Genomic DNA, 24,271 nt, shown 5'->3' with positions numbered 1-24,271 from the left:
ATATCATCACAAAATGAACAAATCTGAGAGAGGTCCATATGTAGTACCTATATATGTAATATCAAAGCAATCGAACTTGCGGTTTTTAACAAGAAGTCAAAAATATCGCTTTTTACCAAAAATTACAAAAATATTCACCAAAATTAGAGAATTGAAGATATCATCACGAAATGAACAAATATGAGAGAGGTCCACATGTAGTACCTATATATGTAGTATCAAAGCAATTGGACTTGCGGTTTTTAACAAGAAGTCGAAAATATCACTTTTCACCAAAAAATGACAAAAATATTCACCAAAATTAGAGAATTAAAGATATCATTACAAAATGAACAAATCTGAAAGAGGTCCACATGTAGTACCTATATATGTAATATCAAAGCATTTGCACTTGCGATTTTTAACAAGAAGTCGAAAATATCATTTTTTTACCAAAAATGACAAAAATATTCACCAAAATTAGAGAATTAAAGATATCATTACAAAATGAACAAATCTGAGAGAGGTCCACATGTAGTACCTATATATGTAATATCAAAGCAATTGCACTTGCGGTTTTTAACAAGAAGTCGAAAATATCAGTTTTTACCAAAAATGACAAAAATATTCACCAAAAATAGAGAATTAAAGATATCATTACAAAATGAACAAATCTGAGAGAGGTCCACATGTAGTACCTATATATATAATATCAAAGCAATTGGACTTGCGGTTTTTAACAAGTCGAAAATATCAGTTTTTACCAAAAATGACAAAAATATTCACCAAAATTAGAGAATTGAAGATATCATCACGAAATGAACAAATCTGAGAGAGGTCCACATGTAGTACCTATATATGTAGTATCAAAGCAATTGGACTTGCGGTTTTTAACAAGAAGTCGAAAATATCAGTTTTTACCAAAAATGACAAAAATATTCACCAAAATTAAAGAATTAAAGATATCATTACAAAATTAACAAATCTGAGAGAGGTCCACATGTAGTACCTATAGATGTAATATCAAAGCAATTGCACCTGCGGTTTTTAACAAGAACTCGAAAATATAGTTTTTACCAAAAATGACAAAAATATTCACCAAAATTAGAGAATTAAAGATATCAACATGAAATGAACAAACCTAAGAGAGGTCTACCCAAGGTACATATACACCAAGTATCAAAGCATTTAGGCTTGTAGTTTTCAAGAAGAAGTCGAAAAAGTAAAACATTGACACGGACGACGACGAACAATCACTCATATGATAAGCTTCGCTCGACAAAGTCGACAGCGGAGCTAATAAACAGCATATGTGAACAATTTTGGTACAACTGGAATGTTATCTGGCAGTTATAAGAGATGTGTCCCCAAAGGTCGCACACATTTTTATCCAAGATATTTGAAGTCTTGGGACTTAAAGGGGAACTGCTCAATCCGATGGATTGCACCACGTGCTCATGGGTAATTAACTCTGCCTCTGCCCACTAAGTAAATTAAATCTTATGCTCGCTTACTTAAACTGTGATAGACAGGCATTTTGCATATATTAACCGCCATTTTAAACTCAGGATTTTTACTTGATCTCTAAACATCATAAATGGCACATTTCTCGGAGCTCCCACCACGATGTGAGCGGCTTGGTTCGAATTAGCATACTAATTGCGGTGGCCATCTTGCCCCTATTTATAGTATCGGTTCCCCTTTAAGCTCAAGACATCCTTTATATTATAATTTATGGTCATACATGTATGGTGTAATATAAACTCACCTTTCAATCTTTTCTTCAGCATGGGTTTTAAGTGTGTGATATTTCTGTTCACTTTTCTTTAGTCGAGCGTGTCCGTCAGCTACACAATTCTTAAGAATTTCTTCGTTCTGGTAATTAGGAAAGAACCAATAAGCTACAATCACAAGTTTGGTTTACTTCCCATGTAAGTGCGTGAACTACTACACAGCAAGAACACAGAATATATGGTACGTCTCAAGTCAACGAGTGGGTGTCCAACCAATCAAACAGACAGATTAATCCTTCAAAACCATTTCAGTGCCTATGACTTTCCAAGCAATATATACTTTGAAGGGTGCAAAGCATTCAATGACGAGTTCTAGTCTGATGTATAAATTCATTTAATTGTTCCTACCTTCTTGTACCCCTCCACTGCCGTTTTCAGCTTTTCATATCTCCTGTGAAGATCACTAAATGCTGACTCAACTGAGGATAAATCATCTAAAGCTTGATCTCGTTCCTTCCTCGTCTGATCTAAATTGTCTTTGGTTACATTTTTACCTTTTGTACTATCCTCTGAAATAAAGGGTTGAAAGAACGTATGTAATACACTATGTAAACCTATTGACTGGCGATGTACCTATGATGTGTATGGTTTTATGAGCACTTGCTGGAAACAAAATTTGATAATTTCTCCTCAGGAAAGGCATAACCTTATGTCCAATTCCTTGATGGGTCTGCAGCATAGCCCTTGGGTCTGAGGCGTTGTTATAGCAGAGGATAATTACATTCAGTAATCAGCTGCCCACTCAAACACTGCCATAGATCATAATGTAGCAAAATGAGGTGGACAAATATAATACTAAATACGCTTGCATCTAACAGTGAATCCTAACTTTGATTCCCTGTACAAAAGAATTTAACCAAATTAGTGTAATTGTCATTTTTTTTTACCGACAAATTTGAGTTAATCTTCAATACTGGTAGTGGTAGTTTGTGTTGGTTGTATCCACCTTAATTTTTTTATAGCAGGATCCATGGTGGTATTTGAGTGGGCAGCTTTGAGACGAAATGTGACAACATTGTGGGTTCAAGGCTATCATCAAGTATCAGTGTGTACTGTAAAATCGGTATTAGAAGCAGCGGCTTCTATTAAAATGGTACAATGCAACAAAGGGGATGCGGCTTCTATTAGAGCATCTACACAAATGAAAAATGGTGAATTTTTGGTCCTTAATTATTTAAAAAGAATGGATGTGACTCCTATTAGGAATGCGGCTTCTAATACAGATTTTACGGTAATTCCATGTGATTACAGATTAACAAATTTGGATTCTGCATGTCACATACCATTCTGTGACTATCATAATTGTTACCACATACCTATCATTTGCTGAATTGTCTTTTCAAACTCATCCACAATTGTCCTAATTGTAAAGAATTGGGAAAAACAATTATATAAAATAGTAAAAATACAAGAAAATAGAGAACATATATTAGATAATTTATTAAATGCAGAAATATAGTTTCTCAATTTGATTTAGCACTGAAATGTCTATTCATTCTAACCAACTTTTCCATTGTTGAATTACAGGGTGTGTTTACTAATATAACGCTACAACTTGGTAAGACCATTACTGAATATTCAAAAACAAACTGGTTCACCAAGATGCTGCTGTGTCTTAATTTTAAAGCTGAGAGTAGGATATTTATTTTAGGCTCTTCTTTTCATGATTTCAGCACTGATACAGTTTACATGATGGACCACTGAAATCAAAACATTTAACAAGCACACACAAATGACATACAAAATTACAACCGTACCTCATTTCTCTGTTTTCTTGTTTGACCTCTTCCAATTTGCATTCTAGACTTTGCTTTTCCTTGTTCACATTTTGCACCTAATAAGAGAAGTTTAAATTGCACAAGCTTTTATTATTATACATCAGGCCGAAAACAAGAGAGTTCATCATTCTGTAAAATGCTGTACAAACGTGATCAAACTTCTTATTTGGAAATCATGTTCACATCTCATTTAAACACTTTCTTTGTTTACATTGAACACTGAGGCGACAGAAATAGAACTCTGTTCCTGAATGCAAAACGCTTTTTGTTGTCATTACCGACTGTTGCAAGCAGGAACAAGATATTAATAAGGATATCATAAGAATACCACAAAGTATGCAACTTGGGCTGCATGTCGGTCGATATAATCACTGTACTGCCTTCATGTATACTTTAAGTCATTCTATTTTTTGTAATTTTCAGAAAATCCTCTTTAGATCTCTGTAATTTCAAAACAAAGAATTATGTCAAACAACCGGACAATTAACAATTACCTCTCGCATGAATTCATCCTGGGCTCTTTTAAGATCCAACTGCGTATACAGTAAAGGCTGAAAGAGAAAACAAATGAGCATTACGTACATACATGCTTGATTTGTTAGGATGGCTGGGTTGTCAATGTTCAAATCAATAATAAATGAGCTGGTGCATTACCTGAACCATTTCTTCACCACTCTCTTCAAGGTTAGGCAGAGGAGGGGGAGGAGAAGGGTCGGCTTCTGTCACCTTGAATGTACAAAGAATAGGAGTGATTAAACCTCGTTTTATTTTGGACCAGAACCAATATGCTTCGTGTTTGACATATTTTAGACCATTAAATGATGCCTTTTGATAGTTATTAGATTTGAATTTGTGTTTTATTTTCAGTTAATACTACGGTACTCGCTGATATTTATGAAACATTGAAGATAGGTGAAGAAGATAGAAAGAACACCACACGAGGTCGAAAAAAACATTAATATAAACCTGCTATAGATTCAACTATATGCTAACCAAATATCGTCATACATTTTGCCAAATGCAAATGGTAGTACATTGGTTGACACAAACTGCAGAACACTGATATTTTGAATAAGAAATGCAGAAAGCAGATGATATGAATATAGTTATGATTTGATCAATATATCATATCACCAATACTACTAACCACTTACTGACCAGCTTGTATTGATGCACATCTAGTAATATTTAAATATAATACCTACTACCATTATAAATATTCAGTCTATTTATAGTAATAATTTGCATACATTTCTACACAGAATTAGAAATAATTATAGCAACCTACTATAGATTGTTGATTTGCATGTCACTTTTACCAAATGTTCACAAACGTCCATTGCTTTTACATGGATAATTTTGGTACTAGGTCAACATCAACATGTTGCTAGTATGTAAACACCACATTACAATTTTGTAATCCAAGATCACTCTTGCAGTTGTATTGGGAATTTGAGTCCATTGCATGACATATTTCATGGATGATTTGGGGAAATAAGATTTCATCCATGTTCCAACAATTCAGATGTGTTGGAATTAGTTGAAATTTAAACATTTAGCCAACACTAAATCGTTGATTAGAAATGATACAGAATGCAATTTAACACTGTGACAAATCAGTTTTTAGATATTTTTTAGCAATATTAATGGTGCAGTGGTGAAAATAAATTCCCAGTATTATAAACTAACCTGTTTTCCTGACGGACTGAATTGTAATAATCTATCCACACCATCGTCTGAACTTGACTCAGTCTTTCTAACTGAGTTAATAATATGATTCTGTGCTGATTTATTTGATGGTGGTGTTGACATCTGCAGAAGATCTTCACCCTCCATAGAGTCTTCACCCAAGGTTGTAAGAGGCTGTTTAGTTTCAGGAGCAGCTGATTAAATACAATATCAAACATTAGTAACTACTGATGTTCAACACATGACTGGCAAACAATATCTTTTCAGCGGTTCTGAGAATTTTTTGGAGTCTGTTAGAAAGACGGCTGGCAACAGAAAATGTTAAGTACCGGTGTAATGTCACGCGAGGGTGTTTACAAGCGTTAATAGTCCTCCACTGAAATGCCTGGGCATTTCTTGCAAGCGCCTCCACAGTTTGTCGATTCAGTATACTAACAAATTAGGCCTGAGGACTGTTGACAGTCTAGATTGGACAAAAAACAAACCAAGTCAACAAGCAAGCCATCTCCCTAACTGACTTTTCGAATAATTCTCAGAACCATAGTAAAAGCAACTACCTTGCGATGACACTTTAAAAATGTATGGCAACATAGAATATACATGTTCTTGAATACAGTGCATCTGTCTCAATATTAATATGTGGTGTTCTGCCTTTCTCCCATGATACATATCCCAAGCAAACGCATAATCAAACACATAAAAACAGAAATGAACAAAGGTCCAAGCATTTCAGGGGCATCAAAACGTGCATCAAAACATCACATGGAATTCGACAGACGTTTTTTTTGGTATTTTAATTTGATGATGGTCAAATGAAATGTAACTTAACGCCATGTTCCCTTCTGAAAGATCGGTAATAAAAAACAAAACTCAAGTTTATAATAAAATCTTTTGTATTGTGCAACAAACTTTTGGTCCACACCTTTCAAGATTAACATGCAATCTTGTAGTTTGAAAAAAAACTTTTATTGAAGTATTTCTTTCGAACATTATTCAATATTATTCAACCATATATCTCACCTTTTGCTAGAACTGGAGGACTAGCACCTTTCACGAGGGGATCAAATTTTACATACAGTGACTGTCTTGCTAGTGCTGACTCTTTGAACTGTGAGAAAAAGAGAATAGTCATGTTTAAAGAAACTTCCATGGATGTAAACTATTATATAGTTCACTGTAACAGTAACTAAGGTGAACATTTTTTGGTCCATTTATCCAAAATAAATGTGTTTTTGTTAATAAATTTAGTTTTTTTTTATAATTTCAGCACATGCAACTGCAAAATCTAGCTTAAATGCTAAGAATTTTGTTCATACGTTAACAATCCTAGTGAAACTACTAATCAGGGTGTAGTTACAAGTCATATTTCTATGACCATCATGTTGTAGTGATTTCAACCCACAGAATGAATGTTTGTATTGGACCACTGTCCCTCCATCTGTTCCAGCATTTAATACATAGCCTGCTGAATGCCTCCATAGACATACAAAAGTTGTTGGGAGAAAAAGACTGCACTGACTTTGTGATTTAAAAGATTAATAATCTGGCTGTGTAACCAATGGATACTTCTCCAGTAAGGACAAGTTTGTTGCAGTTTCAACAGGAAGAAAATTACTGATGTATGAAGTTGGTCGCTCTCTGTTGGCTTACACTTGAAAGAGACGATACAACATGGAAACTGTACATTCCAAGAATAAATTACTTACTGCAGATGAACTTCCAGCCCTTTCAAGAAAATCAATATCAAATGCACTGGGATCAGCAGGCTGAAAAGCTGTCAAATAAAAAAGGAACCAATTTAAATTGACATACCAGCTGTGCTTTACAACAGCTATACCCATTGGCTAATTACAATAAAAAGCATGATATGCAGCCAATATAAACCAATCACAAGACAAGTTCTGTTCTGTTCTTAATTTGCACAGCTGTTGCCATGCAAAGTTAGTCAATACATTGATGATTGTATCCGTGCAAAATTCATGAAACCCTTCTCCAAAATGCAGAATTGTAAATAAATACCGAAACAATTCCCAGAAAATACCAGAAAATGCAGAAAACAACTAGAGAAACCAAAAGAGTTGTCCCAGATGTGAAGTATTTGTTTAAACCTGTACCGATAAAATCAATAACTCTTACTTGCCCACATTACGGAATAATACACATGTACAATAAAGCAACTTGCTTGTTTTGCATCCTCAAAAGTTCCTTTTCTTTTTTTTTATATATGACAGGAATTATATAGGACTGTAAACAAATGAATCTATTTTCTTGATACAGACTTATTGATAAAAATAATGCGTTATTCATCCCAAAACAGCCAAAATCATGAAATAAAAACATGGATTATTATGCAAGCCAATGAAGTGAATGTGTGTGATTACACATCTCTTATAAGAAATTAATTATTCAAAATTTTGCAGAGGAGTGTTTACTTCCGTGAGTTGCAAAAATACAATCAAACATTAATTTTACCACATGGACTCAATTCCAGACTCCCAATTACACATACACTTCAATGGTTTGCACAGTAAAATAGGTTCAGTGTTTTTTAATTTTTACTAATAACTTTGTGTAGTACTGGATATTACATGTCATCAACTCCAGTGAGCCTTATATGTAAAATGTCTACATTCAGAATTTCTTCTACAGAATGCAAAAATAAATTGATTAAAGATAACTAGATGGTTTGAGATGGCAATAATTACACGAGAAGTTGCTTACAATACAATCAATGTTGTACAGTAAATAAAGTACATGTTAGTGAGAGAGATCATGGAAAGGAATACATGTTTTATTAAAGGGCAACATGTATGAACAACATGCATTTGAAATATTAGCTTGAACTATTATTAACAGTTTCAGTTTACAATTAAATTGCTGGCAAAACCAGCATTACAGCCAGCCAGTGTTGCATTTCCAACTTTTCATAACATAAGATATATACTAATTCAAAATACATATAATTTGTGTGGCAGTTAGAGCATGTGTAAAGGCGAGGCAAATAAACGCTTGGAGTTATATTGTGTATTAGGTGCGAGCATTTCCTTGCCAAGAATGAAGAAAAGAGGAAGAAAGACAGCAGAGCAACCTTACTGCACTGCAACCATTAAAAGCAAGACCTCATATGAATACAATGTATGACTATGACTGCACCTATAAATTCAGCAGTCCCTCACTGCACGTCATGCTACTTTAAAGAAAGCTGCGACTCAGCCAGGGACTACTGAATATACAAAACAGACAACTGTACCTTCCGGGGCTAGGAAGAATTCTTCCTCTCCTTCAGAACCTGTTGGCTCCATAACTGAGGCAAGACACTCTTGGGCAAGTGCTGAATGTGTTGTGTTTGAAGAACGTAGGAAATAAGGACATACATAAAGAGGGAGAGGTGTAGGGTAGAATGTAACAAAAAAAAGAATTGGGTCCAGTCAAAATGTACATGTAGTAAGAAATAATTATATACAAAAACGTATAAACAAAAAAAATGAACGTTATTATATAGAACAGTAATATTTGTGAAAGCAACTTTGTTTTGAAATGGGTAGTGCTGAGCCAGATATTCCTCGATTGTGTTTTTTATTTCTTGATAGTGGTTGCAATGGCTTATCTCAAGTTCAGTATTTTAATATAATTTTAAAGAAAGAACTGGAAAAATGCAGGGAAATACAAAACATTGGATGGTGTCTATAAATGGACAGGCTGGGGCTATATGTGAATAATACTTGAACTTCAACTAAGATCATACAAGCATTTGGACCTTACAAACTTCTGTAACACATGTAACTGAATTGTCAGTTTTTGGCACAAAATATTTAAAGATAAATTAGATCATAGACTGTAGTCTACGGTTTGTTTGTATTCGCTGTATAGGGTCAGGATGTTGCAACAATATTTATTAGGAACGATTTTCACGTCATAGATGAAGGACTATTTATACCGGGTAATATTGAAGGAATAATATTGACGGCATGTTAAAAAATATTGTTAATAATTATTCGTTTTTTAGCTGATAACTGCTGACATGCATCACGTTTGTATTAGATGCAGCAATGACATCAAGAATATTCCACAGAGATTTCTACACCATGAAGCTGCCTACGCTATTACACCCAGTTAATAATAATGTTGGGTCAAAATGATTTGAACCAACGAGTTTGCAATTAAACCAGTCAAAGATCATTTATGACTTTTCAAATAAAACCTTGTTCATCGGACCAGCTCACACTAGCCTGATTGCATTTTGCAATTTTGTTTTTGATTTGCATTCATAGCCACAATATTTTCTTTGACGTTTCTGTGCTTTATAAACCTTTTGGAAAATAAAAAAAAATCTCAACATTCTGGGCAACTTTTACCAAAAGAAAAATCTGATGAACATGATTTTTGTGCGTGTCTGGCCTCAATGATCTATTATGGCTTTCAAGAAGTAAATAATCCTTCTTGCAACTTTATTAAAAGGTGGTCTATACATGTTTAGTATTGAAGCAATTGGCCTCCGCTAAAGTTAAACCAAGCTCTAAACCCACTTTTTTCTAGGCTCAGTGAAACAAGTACTTTCTATCGCATGATCACATTGGAAGCAGCGTGTACAGGTAATTATGACAAGGCAAACAAGAGACCAGAACCACAGCAAGTTTGCTTATAACCTAAAAAGAGCAAATGACAGAAATATGTGAGGTAGGCAGATAAGTTAGAAGACATGCAAAAAGGTTATCACAGGCCTACCTTCTTCATCCAACCTGGCCTCCATTTCCTCAAAACTGAGTTCACTGAGGTCTCTATCAAGGCCAGTGGCAGCAGCTATTATCACACATACAGTGAGAGCAAGGATGGAAATGAGAAATGGATAGTAATGGGTTTTTGTTAGTGATCATATTTTGGACATTATAAGATTGAGGGTAATGTCAGGATAATGCCAGTTATGACACTAATAATCATTGATGTGCATTACGATGAATGTATAGAAAGATGAAAAATGATATATATTAGCATGGGATGGTGCAAAGACTTAAAATATTCATGAATCAACTTGCATAAAATAATGAAGAAATGAGAAAGCAGTAACAATGTCAATGCCCCCCCCCCCAAATAAACTACAACAATTTACAGAGCAATAAACTGGAATAAAGAGTGAATATACACATACTGTCGTCCTGCAACACAGATAGGAAAGTGATACCAAGGTGAACACGTGTAATTCAATAAAGAGGTCATATAGATTTCAACAATACCAGTGTGTACATGCACAATATAGTAACATTATGATTTGAAAACGTATTCTTCTATTCATTAATAAAAACAAACAATAATGGGATGTGAAACTGAAGCCCCACTTGTCCTATAAGAGTATGTTCAGCTTTATACAGTACCTCATTCAGTTTTTAAGCAATATAGATTATTCCCACGACTCAAATACTTTACTAACATTCCAACAGTGACACAACATGCAATACGTACGCTTGCAAGACGGAACATGCATAAGCCAGCAGATACAATGGAATTATCCATGCAAATATACAAAGCATGTCAACAAAAAACAGTAACAATGGGAGTGGACAATTAAAAACACGGAAGAGACAACAAAAAAAGCTGATTTTTCATCTAATTGTAACAATAGAGAAGGCAATAAAAGAAACAATGAGGAGGATTTCTGGATGGAAGCACACATGCAGCATGGTATGACGACTTTGGGTGAAAGGCGTTATACGTTACCTTCAACTTTAGACCACTACTTTTGTTTAGCTGACTTTAGACGAGCAAATGAATTCAGCCTAAACAGTTTTGTAAAGCCTAGTATTATCTACAAAATGGGGTGTTCCAAACAATAGCAGTCGTGTGTATATTCACAGATTTGGGGGCATTCCATTGTGACGAATCAGTATCCTGACATGAACATACCGGTAAATTGACGTCACACAACGAAAAGTACATTTATATGAATTAATTCACTTGTCAATGTTTCCAAATTATAACTACACATTAAATTATTCTCGTGTACCACCACCTCGGGGTCATCAACTCTACTGGGAGTCTAGAAAATCCCCATCTGGCAGTCAGCCAGTCATTTTTATAGATTCAAGTCTCGAAAAACAAGGCTAGATCTAATATTTTCTCATCATATAGTCACACATTTAACTAAAATAATTCATTAAGAAGACTACTGATCTGTAACAATGTAGCATTCAACTAAAATAATTCTTCTACCTTGAGCTAAATACAACTATAATACAGGTTTTAATAATTAAATTAACAGGTTTAGATTGATGACACATTTACATGACGTATATTATATTTCCTGCACACTACTTAACAAGGTAATTTTCCTGTGCTGTACTATATATGCAAGGAATTGTAATTGTACACTACATGTACCTGATATTAGCGACAACAACTTCTGTTATACATGTACTTACAGTTTCACATTTTTCCAATTCAGTGCAGTGGTAAAAAATGTTAAGAGTGCATCACGATGTTACGACGTTGTTAAAAGTATAACAAAGATATCTCAAATTAACCAATAGAGGGCAGCATATTAGGGAACTGACTCATTGGGCTTTGCACATTGCCAAAGATGCATGATTCTCGGGGATCGACACAATCGTACAGTTTATGTTAGAAACCTTAAATTATGATTTAATACTTAGTGCTGAATTTTTGTATTATTGGAGAGGTGACTATGACTGGTCAACTACACATTATGAAGTAAAATGATATGTTTACCATCTAAATTCAACCAAATCACAGCATTTGAGGTTTAAAAATACACCTTTATGTAAAAATATAACCCCATGCATTTAGAATTATTTCAACCAAAGTATCTCACCCTTCAGAAATCTGTGATTGGGAAAGTTATGATGATTTGAAAGGACAATTACAATAGCCTATTACAATATACCAACACTAATGAATGTACAAATGGCTTGATTCCCATTAATGAACAAGTCCCAGAGATTACAGGGCAAGTGCCTTTTAATTTTTGTCAGGAAAGTTGTCCGGATTAAGTAATTGTTATATGCCAATTGGAAATCTGCTAATACCTATAAAAGCAAGCAATGTACATGTAGATAACTATTTGATCAAAAAATATCACTCAAATAAAAAAATTTCTTGAGGTGGAAAATTAAGTAGACTTAAAATCAACAGTGGTTCGTCAATATGTATGTAGTTATACAACTGTCATGGCTCTATTTTGTTCAAAGATATACTACTTACAGCAAATATTTAATGTACAAATATAAATCACTTGAAACACAAGAAGTAGATCGATTAAAATAAAAAACAAAAGATTGTAATCTTGTCGCATGCTTTAAGAGAAATTGGCTTTTAGAAAAATACTTGTTTCACTGTACAGTTTGGTCCCACAAAACTCAAGTTACTTAAAACTATGAATTAAATTTATTATAATTATAATGTTAGATATTTAGTCTAAATATATATTTAGATATTATCTACCTTCACCACTAAAGTCTTCATCCAGCCCCAAGGAGGGTTCTGATTCTAGAAAATCTGGGTTGTTTGTGACAAATTGGAAATCTTGGAAAACAGGATCTTTGTCTAAGAATAAATCTGGAGGGTTGGTCATGGAAACAGCTGAATTTAAGAGATAATAACATAGAAATGCATAGAATACCACCACCATGGTTCAAATGAATAAGCATACCCTATATATATAACCCTGTACCTGTTGTGAGGGAATGGGGATAAATTAAGTAGCAGTGACAAAGTGACTTTCTTGAAAAAAAAATGCTCATTGCAAGAGAACATGAATATTTTTTTTTGGTAAAAATACTGCATTACATGCAAATTGGCTAAAATTTTTACAATACTCGATCAATCCACAAAAATTATATATCCTTTATAATTTAAAGACTAAATAACAATTGAAAAAGAAAGATTACAGTTGAAGACCTCTATCCAAAACGCCAGGAATATCTCCAGTCACTGATAAAAAGGGGGGAAATTACTAAATCGAAGATGTTCTCTGCCATTGAGCTAAGAAATCGCATCATACACCAAATTGTTATCAGGAAATTCATTGGTTCCAGTCAGGAGATGGCATGCACAGAATACAGAAAAATAGATCTACAAGATATATATTTGCAGTGTAGCCCACAACAGGTTTCGGGTAGAAACAGATTTGAATCAAGATGCAATTTTAAGTAATAAATTAGCGTTAACTTCTAAATTTAATGTTAGTGGCAAACAAACCTATCCATTTATAATATTCTGTCTTGTATGGTAAAAACATACAACCTGTAACGGATAACAACTTTCATCTAAATAACAATTAGAATTTAGTTCATTTACCAAAACCTACACTATTGAAATATTAATAACTAATAACAATTTAGCATCATATTCTACGCAAGTTTCATACAGCAACCACAGTATTTTGGTGCAGAATGGGCGCCATTAACATGCTGAGGTATTGTTTCAGTGCTACAACAGATGCAAAATAACAAACATGTATAGCAGGCAGGGGAACACAGAGCAAGGCATCTATTTTTTTAAGAACAGCAGTAACTACCTTCAGCAGCTGGTTTGAATTCTTCTTGTGGGGCAGAATCCTCCTCACTGAAATGGACTTTGGAACTAGTATTGTTGTTTGTTGCAGGTGGGATAGGTCTAAAAGAAAGCAAACGCAAAATTAGTTTCAGCAATGTTGAACAACTTGAGTAAATCCCAGAAGTATAATCAAGAATGCAACTTTACCAATTAAGGAGCTAATTGCCATTTTATGCACAACACATTTTAAACAATTCATTCCTGAGCTGAATTTAGGTTATTTGCTATGATATGATAGTGTGTTTTTTTCAGTTATGAACCTCAGTTGAATATGCATTTTGTATATGCAAAACCGCCCCCGAGAATAGGTACATTTTCAGTACTAAAAATGGCTGCTAATTAAATGCCATATATCCCACGTTTTCTATGGCATTATGAATGTGTATATGTAAAATTTATTTCTATACTCACTTAGGATCATCTTCTCTCATCAGTTCCGTTGTGTTTTCAAAATCATAGCCACCATTATTGGGCAGAGGAGAATTTTGCATCTTCCTTGAACTCACAAATGGATTATCAATTTCATTAGGATCCATATTGTAAATGTCTTTAGGCTGCGGTACAGAGATTGGGATATCGTCCAATGGTACTGGTTTTGGTGCCTGCTGGTTAACACCAATGTTACCTTTCAATTTAGTTTCTTTTGAATCCAGTAATTCCTCAAAATAATTCAATACTGGTTCTTGAATACTCCCTACTGGTTTTATGCTTTCAGAACTATCAACTTTTTGAGAAGCAGAGACTTTAATGGCTTGGTCGGATTCACTTGGTTGAGATGTCTTCTCACTTGGTGCAAAGATCTCAAAACCAAAATCACCACCAGTCTGTTTGGGTTTTCCTTTCCCTTTTTTCCAAGGCTTTTCTGGTAATGGTTTTCTTTTTTTGGGAGTCTTTTCAGATTTTGCTTTGGCAGGTGATGACTTTTTCTTCAATTTGTTTGTTGGTTTAGTACCAACTTTCTTGTCTTCTCCAATCGAGCCTGGGCTTGTTTCAACACAATCAAATGTTTCTTGTGGCCTCGGTTGAGCAACTTCTAAAACTTGAGAGTTGTCTGGTTGACTTGTGACCTCAGGCTTGACCTCAGACAGGTCAGACTTTTCTGTGACCTCAGATTCTTCAGAAACCTGTGTTGCAGTTTGTGATGTTTCTTGCTCACTTGTAACCTCTGGCTTGACCTCAGATAGGTCAGACTTTTCTGTGACCTCAGATTCTTCAGAAACCTGTGTTGTGGTTTGTGATGCTTCTTGTTCACTTGTAACCTCTGGCTTGACCTCAGATAGGTCGGACTTTTCTGTGACCTCCGATTCTTCAGAAACCTGTGTTGTGGTTTGCGATGCTTCTTGCTCACTTGTAACCTCTGGCTTGACCTCAGATAGGTCGGACTTTTCTGTGACCTCAGATTCTTTAGAAACCCGTGTTGTGGTTTGTGATGCTTCTTGCTCACTTGTAACCTCTGGCTTGACCTCAGATAGGTCAGACTTTTCTGTGACCTCAGATTCTTCAGAAACCTGTGTTGTGGTTTGTGATGCTTCTTGTTCACTTGTAACCTCTGGCTTGACCTCAGATAGGTCAGACTTTTCTGTGACCTCCGATTCTTCAGAAAACTGTGTTGTGGTTTGTGATGCTTCTTGCTCACTTGTAACCTCTGGCTTGACCTCAGATAGGTCAGACTTTTCTGTGACCTCAGATTCTTCAGAAACCTGTGTTGTGGTTTGTGATGCTTCTTGCTCACTTGTAACCTCTGGCTTGACCTCAGACAGATCAGACTTTTCTATGATCTCTGATTCTTCAGAAATCTGTGTTGCAGTTTGGGGTGCCTCAAGCTCACTTGTGACCTCTGGCTTAACCACAGATTCTTCAGAAACCCGTGTTGCAGTTTGGGATGCCTCTAGCTCACTTGTGGTCTTTGGCTTGACCTCAAATAAGTAAGACTTTGCTGCAATGTCCAATTCTTCTGAAGCCTGTGTTGCAATTTGTGATGGTTCTGGCTCACTTGTGACCTCTGGCTTGACCTCAGATAGGTCAGATTTTACTGCAATGTTCAATTCTTCTAAAGCCTGTGTTGCAATTTGTGAAGGCTCTGGCTCACTTGTGACCTCTGGCTTGACCTCAAAAAGATCAGACTTGGCTGTAGCGTCAGATTCTTCAGAAGCCTGTGTTACAGCCTGTGACAAGTTAGGCTGACTAGTAATCTCAGAAACGGTAAGTTCTTGTTCTTCAATATGCTCTGGCTTAGTATTCTCCTCAAGTGTTGTTAATATTGGCGAAGCGATCTCGTCAGACTGACCCTCTGACTTGACAGGTTCAGCTTGCAGCCAAGTATTCTCCGACTCAACAGTAGGTCTTGCTATACCTTGCAGTATATCTGGAGCAGTTACCTCAGACACGTCTGAAACTATTTGTTCTTTCTCCTGGACTTCTTGTTCAACTGAAACTGTTAACTGTTGTAACAGATCAGCTAAATCATTGACCTCTGTTGACCTTGGGTCATCTATATCTTCTATGCAAGATTCTGGTTCAGACTGGTGTTTCTCTGGCAGTACCTTAACAGTGTCAGAAGCTATTTTGTCATTAGGTTCAATTAACAGCTCATGCACGCCTGGTTCCAAAAACTCTTGCAGCTGTACTGTATCAACAGGAGCGATATTCTCAGACTCTGAATTTAAAGTTGGAGCTGAATCTTCTGTCTTAGATTCTGCAGTATCAATAGGTGTTGATTCTGTGTTGGTTTCCTTCAATTCGTTTGATGGTGACTCACAGCAAAGGGGATCAAATTCTCCCAATAATGGTGACTTTACAGATATTTCTTTCTCAGAATTTGTGGGTGATGTCAAAGACTCCTCCTTAGGAGCAACAGGTGGAAGATCTTCAACAGCACCAATCTCCTGTTTTGCAGGAAGGCGAGCACCAATCTCCTGTTTTGCAGGAAGGCTAGCACCAATCTCCTGTTTTGCAGGAAGGCTAGCACCAATCTCCTGTTTTGCAGGAAGGCTAGCACCAATCTCCTGTTTTGCAGGAAGGCTAGCACCAATCTCCTGTTTTGCAGGAAGGCTAGCTCCAATCACTTTACCAGTATCACTTTCAACACAACACTGCTTGTTAGATTCAACTACCTCAGAAGCAGACTCCAATAAATGTGCTGACAGGGAAGGTTCTGACTTGTTATCCTGTGAATTGCTGTAAGAGAATAAGTTTCACTTTAAAGATGTACTTCAGGTGTTTTTTGTTATGTTTAGTGGTGTTTATTATGTAAGGTATTAGATGGTATGAATTTTTGAGTAAGAAATGTATGCCTGCAGTAATCCAATTGTCAGCCTGTTCATATGTTGAAGACACTGTTCTCATTAACCTTTTTACCACCCGACTTTCTTGCCCAAATTTTTCTTATATTCTTCAATATTTCTAGAAATGAACCAGAGCCAACAGAAACAGATTTGAGCCAATTTTCCCTCAAAAAATGTGCTGTTTTTGTTCCAATCTTCTGAACAAAAAGTGCAGACTAAACCAATGACTATTTTGTGAATTCGTGATGAAAAGAGGGAACTGGTGGTGAAAAGGTTAAAATGTCATGTAAATAGTTGATAGACCAGCACAAACTTGCAAAAAGACCAAGGCAAATCAACAAATATCTCAAGCATATTCATGCTATATATTTGCTCATGCCCATAACAAAATAGAAGCGACTTGAACCAAAAATTGCATACATTGTAGACTATACATGCAGACACACCTCTGTAATTTACATAACTGCATATGCTACTCAGAGCAAATAAGGTACCAGATAGACTAAACAATGACAATAAACCTGGAAGAACTATTTCAGAGTTGAACAGCAAAGTTTTTAAATTGACTGGCTCTTTAAAGAACACACAATACTTACAACATTGATAACTGCAATAAAACCACATATTGGAGAGTCACTATCATGACTTGTTTGGTATGACAGAATGTTATATAGGAATTTAAGTGCATAGCAGTGTAGCATTCCAAGGTGGTTATAATTTTTAAATATAGTAACATTCTAGACCAAAGGTGCTCAGTGTTATCTGGTTCATGCACTATTGTTTTAAACTTACCTAATAGGGATATTCAGAATAATTTCATCAAGAAATTCACCAGCGTATTGAGTGTAATCAATGTGATCCTGTTTGGTAACAACCTGGCTACGTTCAACCCAACGCTCACTTTCGTCGAGTTGACGTAGTGCTTCCCAGACTGATGGGCTACCTGTATTACTAGTAGGCTGACCTGGAAATACCTGAAAAAATGGAAAAGCACATGATACTACAATGTAGTTGTAAAGTACAAGAAGTCAGTTTGGTTATTATATGAATACATTGAATACAGTTAGAAGAATCCATTCAAATTATGTGAATCGCATACCTGCAAAGAAGTTTAATATAGACACAAGTGCAACATTAATGCATACAGGTGTACAATCTGCATGCAATCTGAGAGAACTCTGCAATAGTATCAAATATATAATGCTGGATGGAATCAAGGGCTTGAATTTCAGAGTTGAGAGGACACCCATTTTCAAAACCAAAATTTATAAAATAACCTTAGCTCATAGGAATAATACAGAATATTATAGAGCATCACGAAAAACTCATTGGGCATCAAGGACTTTGATGCCTCTGTGAGATTCAAGTCCCGAGAATATTTAATTAAAATTAGCCTTGTGAAATACCGTATTACCCCGGGCACGCGCCCCTCCCTGGGCAAGCGCCCACCCCCCTGTTTTCACAAAAGTTACATGTTGGGGACATCCTCGGTTAAATGCCCAGGGTGATTTTTAGCCAAGAACGGGGTCAACAATAAAGTTTTATTTGTCAAAAACGAACGCGTTGGATTTATTTAAATAGTGTGTTTGTTACGGTAGTTCTCTTTTTGGAGTGTGTGGTGGCCCTGAAAAGGGCCGTTTTGTTTGTGTTTTTACGTAAAAACTCATTGGAACTTAACGACGTAAGATGAACCACGCAGCATGTGGCGCACACGTTCTGCTTTCTCTTCATTCACGATGAATCCAATATTACAATAATCCATACCTTGGTGAGTGGTTTGAAGCACTTAGCTTTGGTTTCAAAACGTAGCACTTCGCTGACTGTGAATTCATAACGGGAGCACAGTCAGCTGGCAAACTTAACGCGTAAAAATAGAACGCGTATTTTGACCTCTACGTGGCCAACCAATGGCTGGACACGGATACTGTACGTTTGCGGTCGTTGCCAAAAAGCCCCGCGTCCATCGCCTGGCGATGCTCTTCCGTTTCACCCCCTCCGGAATGTTCTACTATCGCAGCCTAATCGCAGGTTTTTCGAAAAACGTCGAAAAAACACAAGAATTAGTAGAAATGTTCCTATTTTGGGCGGATTATTGATAGAGAATAATGTCTTTATTACAAAAATGCTGAAAAACCGTGAGTTTTTGCCTTAGTTATTTTTTTATCGGCGAAAAACTGCGAACTCGGCAAATTTGGTTGCACAACTTCCCTTTATCATACACCCAGCGACACCGATGCCAGCTGACTGTGAACGGGAGCTAGCACTTTTGAGACATCACGTCGTAAACTTGCTACTTTCTTTCCATCCTTCATCACAGCTATGGCATTACGGTCATGTGGATTATTTTTCTGTCGTTGAAGAAAAAACATTTTGCCGACCTCAAGCCCATTACGATAACCATAATGAGGCATGCCGACGATGGGAACTTGTTGCATCATAATTTTGTCATGTGTGTGGGTGCGTGAATAAATCATGTTAATAAGGTCGACCAGAGTTTATTTTCAGTCTGTTTTTTATGTATCGCCATTTGTATATGTTTATGTATTCATAATAGTTTGTAAACATTTCACATCAGTAATAAAAGGTTTATTTGTTTCATAACCCTGTCTGCTATTCTTCAGTAATTACGATGCAATGTATCAATACACGCGTGAACAAAATTATGCTAATAAGGTCATCGCCATCTTGGATTACAAGCGGTAGTTTTTCCCGGCCGTTTCGACTTGCACTGATCACAGTTACTAAAAAAGCTGACATAAAAAAAGTTTTATTCTTGAAATTCGACCCTGTGTCTTAGTGTTACCACAGTTCTTGACAGAGTGCTCACGTTTATTGAAACCTCGCATAAATCAAGAAATAAGTATGTGTACAAAGTGTACGAAAGCATTCCTTTATTTGACCTTATCACACGATCACAAAAACAACTTTTTAAAATCTTTTTTGGGGTGGTCCTCGGGTAAGCGCCCACCCCCAAGTTTTCCCGATTTTGTATGTTCAGGCCCCTGGGCGCGTGCCCGGGGTAATACGGTAAAATAAAATAAAATACAAGTGAATCATCAGCAGAGTTATTTATTCACAGTATCAGTAAGAAAAGTATAAAATTAGAATTAGATCATACTTAAATTACTTCCTGTTAATTTTCTACTCCAGAAATTGCATTTGATATTTTTTCACATTCATATTTTGACAATATACATAATACAAAAGGTTAACATTGTACAGTTCTTGCTGTATTCTTGTCACAAAGTTGGCATCAAATTATTATTCTAACCAGACACTCTATAAACCTTAGCATACAGAGTACTTTCAGAGTCTGCAAAATTAGTAACTGGAACATGACAAGAACAAATGGGATGACATTATTTAGTACTTTTAGTGCTGAATAATCAAGATGTCTTATTTTGTTTTTAAATAAATTAATAAACAAGATTTGTTTATGACAAAATAATTTGTTTTGTTAGATTTTAAAAAGAAGCATTTATTAAAGCATTGTAGTTGACAGAAAGTGGGTTTAAAATTTAAAGTGTCACAGTCATCATGTACCGGTAGCATGTGTTCAAATTCCAGATCAACAAAGTATTTTACTGGCCTTGTATACATTGCATCAGAACCATATCGAACACAACACAACCTCTACAGTACTTTTAACAAACTATATTCCACACAATTTGTACACATCGCCTGTGACTTACTTTAGAAAGCATTGCAACATGATTGTGGCACTTTAAAGGAAAGTGAATTAGTTGTGCAAATAACAGTACTTCGAATTTATTAGGTGAACACGAATTGCATGTAGAAAATTTAATTCCATGTATATTGTATTGCACTACATTGTTTTTGTGGTCTGAATTTTCAATTATTCATACCAACAATGAAAATCAGGTATGGTTATATCAGTTCAGCCAAGCATAAGCCAAATATCATCTATATTCAAATAATATCAATTTCCACAATTGTGTACATGTACATGCATAGCAATATGGATTATTAAGAGACTCAAAAGATAATAGTTTGTACAACACACTAGTGAATAACAATCTGAAAAATCAGCTTGCACACTGGAATATTGAAATTCAGTAAAATTACAGATAAAACATAAGGTTTGTCAATGAGAGATTATTTCATTTTTGGTGTACATAAATGCAAATACAACATGAAATATGGCACACATTGTAAAATTTTATACTTGGTCTATACTTGGATTTCACTAGTTGAAAATAAATAGGACCACAGATTTTGAGAAAACTAGAGTACTAGTTTTGAAAACCAAGCTTATTAATTTCAGTTAGCAACAATCCCCAGCAAGGCATTCACATGCAGGTATAAAATAAACATGCAAAGAAATCCTTGACAATCGTGTGAGGAAGGATGAACTCAAATTAAGACAGGTCTTGCCATTGATACCTCAGAAAGCTCTTCTACTAGCACTGACTCAGTCGGTTCAATAATTTCCGCCATTTCAATAACAGTGACAGTACACCCACCAAGGAAGGAAGGAAAAAAAGAAGAACAGGGAAGATTGCTAGACTTCTACCAGCTACAATAATCGCAGTATGAAAAATAAAAAAAAATGGAGAAAGCAGAGTTTGCATATGATTCAGGCTTGCAAGTATAGAAATTGAATAAATGTGCACAACATAAAAAACTATTCACAGGTAGCAATGAGACTAAATGCAGGCTTGAAAAGAACTTTAAAATATAATCTAAATGTCACTAGTAACTTAACTTTACACAAACTAATTTTCTTGAGTTGTAACTTCAGTTCACAAGAACAATTTTGCTATTAAAATGATTCCGAAGTTACAAGAATTGGAATATCAGAACTTTTAACATGGAATACAGAAATGACTATAAATAGTAAAAATCTAAATTTTAGGGTATTTATTTATTTACCTTTGCAGCTATGAAATGTGTTCTGGTGAAGTTTCCAGATTTTATAAAAGTTGTAGATATGAGAATATTCTACATGATCAAGTGTTATTCAAAGGTTGTTAGGTTTGACTTTCAAAAGTGTCACATTGATTTAGACACAAGACCTTTCAGTTTTTACTACTTTTTAAAGAAAAAACTGCCTGAAACTGAAAACCTACAAAATATGATATGCTCTCAATATATATTAATACACCATCAAATCATACAAGACATTACATTTCCACAAGAAAGATAAAATGACTTCCAGAAATGTAATTTCTTGTTGACTTCAAAAGATGTTCTGAATAAACAAGATGGGTTACTATATTCATAACTAATTTCATCAAGACATGAAAATGCCATATGATATGCAACACTTGCTTTATCCTATTACCTACATGCTTTCCATTTAATAGTAAATAATCTTAATTGCTATTAAACATGAATAGTATTCACCAGGATTTCTTAAATATTCAGGACAACTCATCTTATAACTATACATGATTTTTGAAACTTGTGTATTCAAACAAAATTGAGATATGGTGTAACATACATGTAGGAACTAATGATAAATAGCTAAAAAATAAATAGATGTTTCGATAACCATACCTTTTTCTTGATTTTGTGAGCAAAAGCATCAAAATAAAGCCATATAGTACAAGTCAGGGAAATCTGACGATAAGTTTTTAATGGGAGCCAGCTACTTTAATTTTAGCATAAATTATTATATTAACATATAAATCTGTTTTAAAACAAGTCACCAGACTTCACATTGAAAACCATAGAATTGTGTGTAGTTTCTTCTTATTAACTAACTATATTTCACATACCTTTATCCTAGATTTCTTTGGTGAAAAATTATGTGCCAAATTATTTGTCTGTGACTGCTTCAATATAGGACGTGGACAAGAAGACGACAAAGGTTGTACAACTTTGTCAAAATTTACTGAAAATCCTGTACGTGGCTCAGTATTCTCATCAAAGTATGTAGAAAAATCAGCACTCATTGTAAGCCTGTAAATGAAAAAGAAATTAGTCATGAAATAACTTCTCTGGTTGATTAGTTTTGATGCAGATATTCACTATATCAGTGTCAAAACCACAAGGTTTTACAAACTTGACATATATACTCCCCATGAACAAGAGGTCTTATTAGATCGATTTGATTGAACACGCATGTATAAAAACATGTTGGCTCAGTATATGGAAAAACAACCCCCCCCCCCCCCCCCCAATTTCTTGCACAGGAACAGACTGATGGCACTGTAACTCAAAACTCATCTTTTAACTCTGGGTCAGACCCCGAAAGTAACATCTACAAGACATTACTGCAGTGTAGTGTCAATAGACCTTTCACGCAAATAGTTGCAGAGATTTAGTTGAGAACGAGAGAAACAGAAGTTTCGGTTCAGCCATTCAACATTGTCTCTCGTGATCAGCTCCACTGTTCCTCTGACCTATGTAACCATGGTGCAATATTTTACAAGGGCAAGTCTTGTTGAACTCTCCCTCTCATGGGTCCACGATATCTCGGGGCCATTTGCATTGATGATCAATTGATATTATAATTTTGACAGCTGCTTGTGTCCGATATTCACTAATTGGAATTAAAATGACAGTCTTACATTATAATAGCTGAAATTCGTAACCACAAAATACAACAATTTTTTGCATAAAGTACGCTTTAGGACAAATGCACAAAAAAACATAATTATTTAGTTATATGCAAAAAATTAATGATATAACGTACCCATAAGTGTATTTTTATTATTATTTCAACATTCCAAAACAAGACACAATCACCCAAAATACGAAAAAAAAAACGACAACAGCATGAAACGTTGCAGGCTGTTACGAGACCACAAGCAAACCCAAGTGAATGACTATTGTCGTGCACCAAAACATTATCTATATACACATTGAACTTAAATAAAATGTTGGCACACGTCCACAAGAATATAGCCGGGGCAAAGATGGCTGCAATTTCGCCACTACGTCACAATTCATTCAATGTTTAAGAGCAAATTGAGAGTAGCCGAAATATTTTGAGATTTTTGAAGCCTCAGTATACCTACCTTCAACAAATTAACAATGTTCTTATGAGCAGGAGCTGGGATGGGGTCCGCAATAACACGGTTTTCTCTTTCAAAAATCTTAACCGTCATTTTGATAGACCAGCTCCCTTGAGCATGCGCAGTACATTTACATCGTTACAACCGGAAGTATAGCATGGTGTCAAATTATAATATTTTTAGGTATATTGTCATTATTT

The 24,271-nt window shown here is 35.3% G+C and overlaps 1 protein-coding gene across 9 annotated transcripts in view; it reads right to left on the bottom strand.

Annotated features, from left to right (window-relative positions):
* Positions 1-24,188, bottom strand: part of LOC100373946 (uncharacterized) — a 31,844-nt gene extending 7,656 nt beyond the window's left edge. The window contains exons 1-16 of one of the 9 annotated variants that reach the window (XM_085504384.1): positions 24,075-24,188; positions 22,830-23,013; positions 17,881-18,062; positions 14,216-16,981; positions 13,767-13,864; positions 12,692-12,829; positions 8,490-8,570; positions 6,946-7,013; positions 6,260-6,347; positions 5,240-5,433; positions 4,205-4,276; positions 4,045-4,101; positions 3,530-3,606; positions 3,089-3,132; positions 2,121-2,281; positions 1,748-1,854 (exon numbers count right to left, since the gene is read on the bottom strand). In XM_085504384.1, the coding sequence (XP_085360510.1) occupies positions 1,748-1,854; positions 2,121-2,281; positions 3,089-3,132; positions 3,530-3,606; positions 4,045-4,101; positions 4,205-4,276; positions 5,240-5,433; positions 6,260-6,347; positions 6,946-7,013; positions 8,490-8,570; positions 12,692-12,829; positions 13,767-13,864; positions 14,216-16,981; positions 17,881-18,062; positions 22,830-23,006 (4,310 nt within the window). In that variant the 5' untranslated portion in view covers positions 23,007-23,013; positions 24,075-24,188. Of the gene's footprint in view, positions 1-1,747; positions 1,855-2,120; positions 2,282-3,088; positions 3,133-3,529; positions 3,607-4,044; positions 4,102-4,204; positions 4,277-5,239; positions 5,434-6,259; positions 6,348-6,945; positions 7,014-8,489; positions 8,571-9,964; positions 10,040-12,691; positions 12,830-13,766; positions 13,865-14,215; positions 16,982-17,880; positions 18,063-21,492; positions 21,591-22,829; positions 23,014-24,074 lie in introns of those variants that run through there. The other 8 variants (XM_085504385.1, XM_085504386.1, XM_085504387.1 and 5 more) reach the window with 8 other exon arrangements.
* Positions 24,189-24,271: the final 83 nt, after the last annotated feature.

Source organism: Saccoglossus kowalevskii, chromosome 10, assembly GCF_978046115.1.
Source record: "Saccoglossus kowalevskii chromosome 10, keSacKowa6.1, whole genome shotgun sequence".
In the NCBI taxonomy this organism is placed as follows: domain Eukaryota; kingdom Metazoa; phylum Hemichordata; class Enteropneusta; family Harrimaniidae; genus Saccoglossus; species Saccoglossus kowalevskii.
This window is presented reverse-complemented; position numbering and strand designations above follow the sequence as displayed.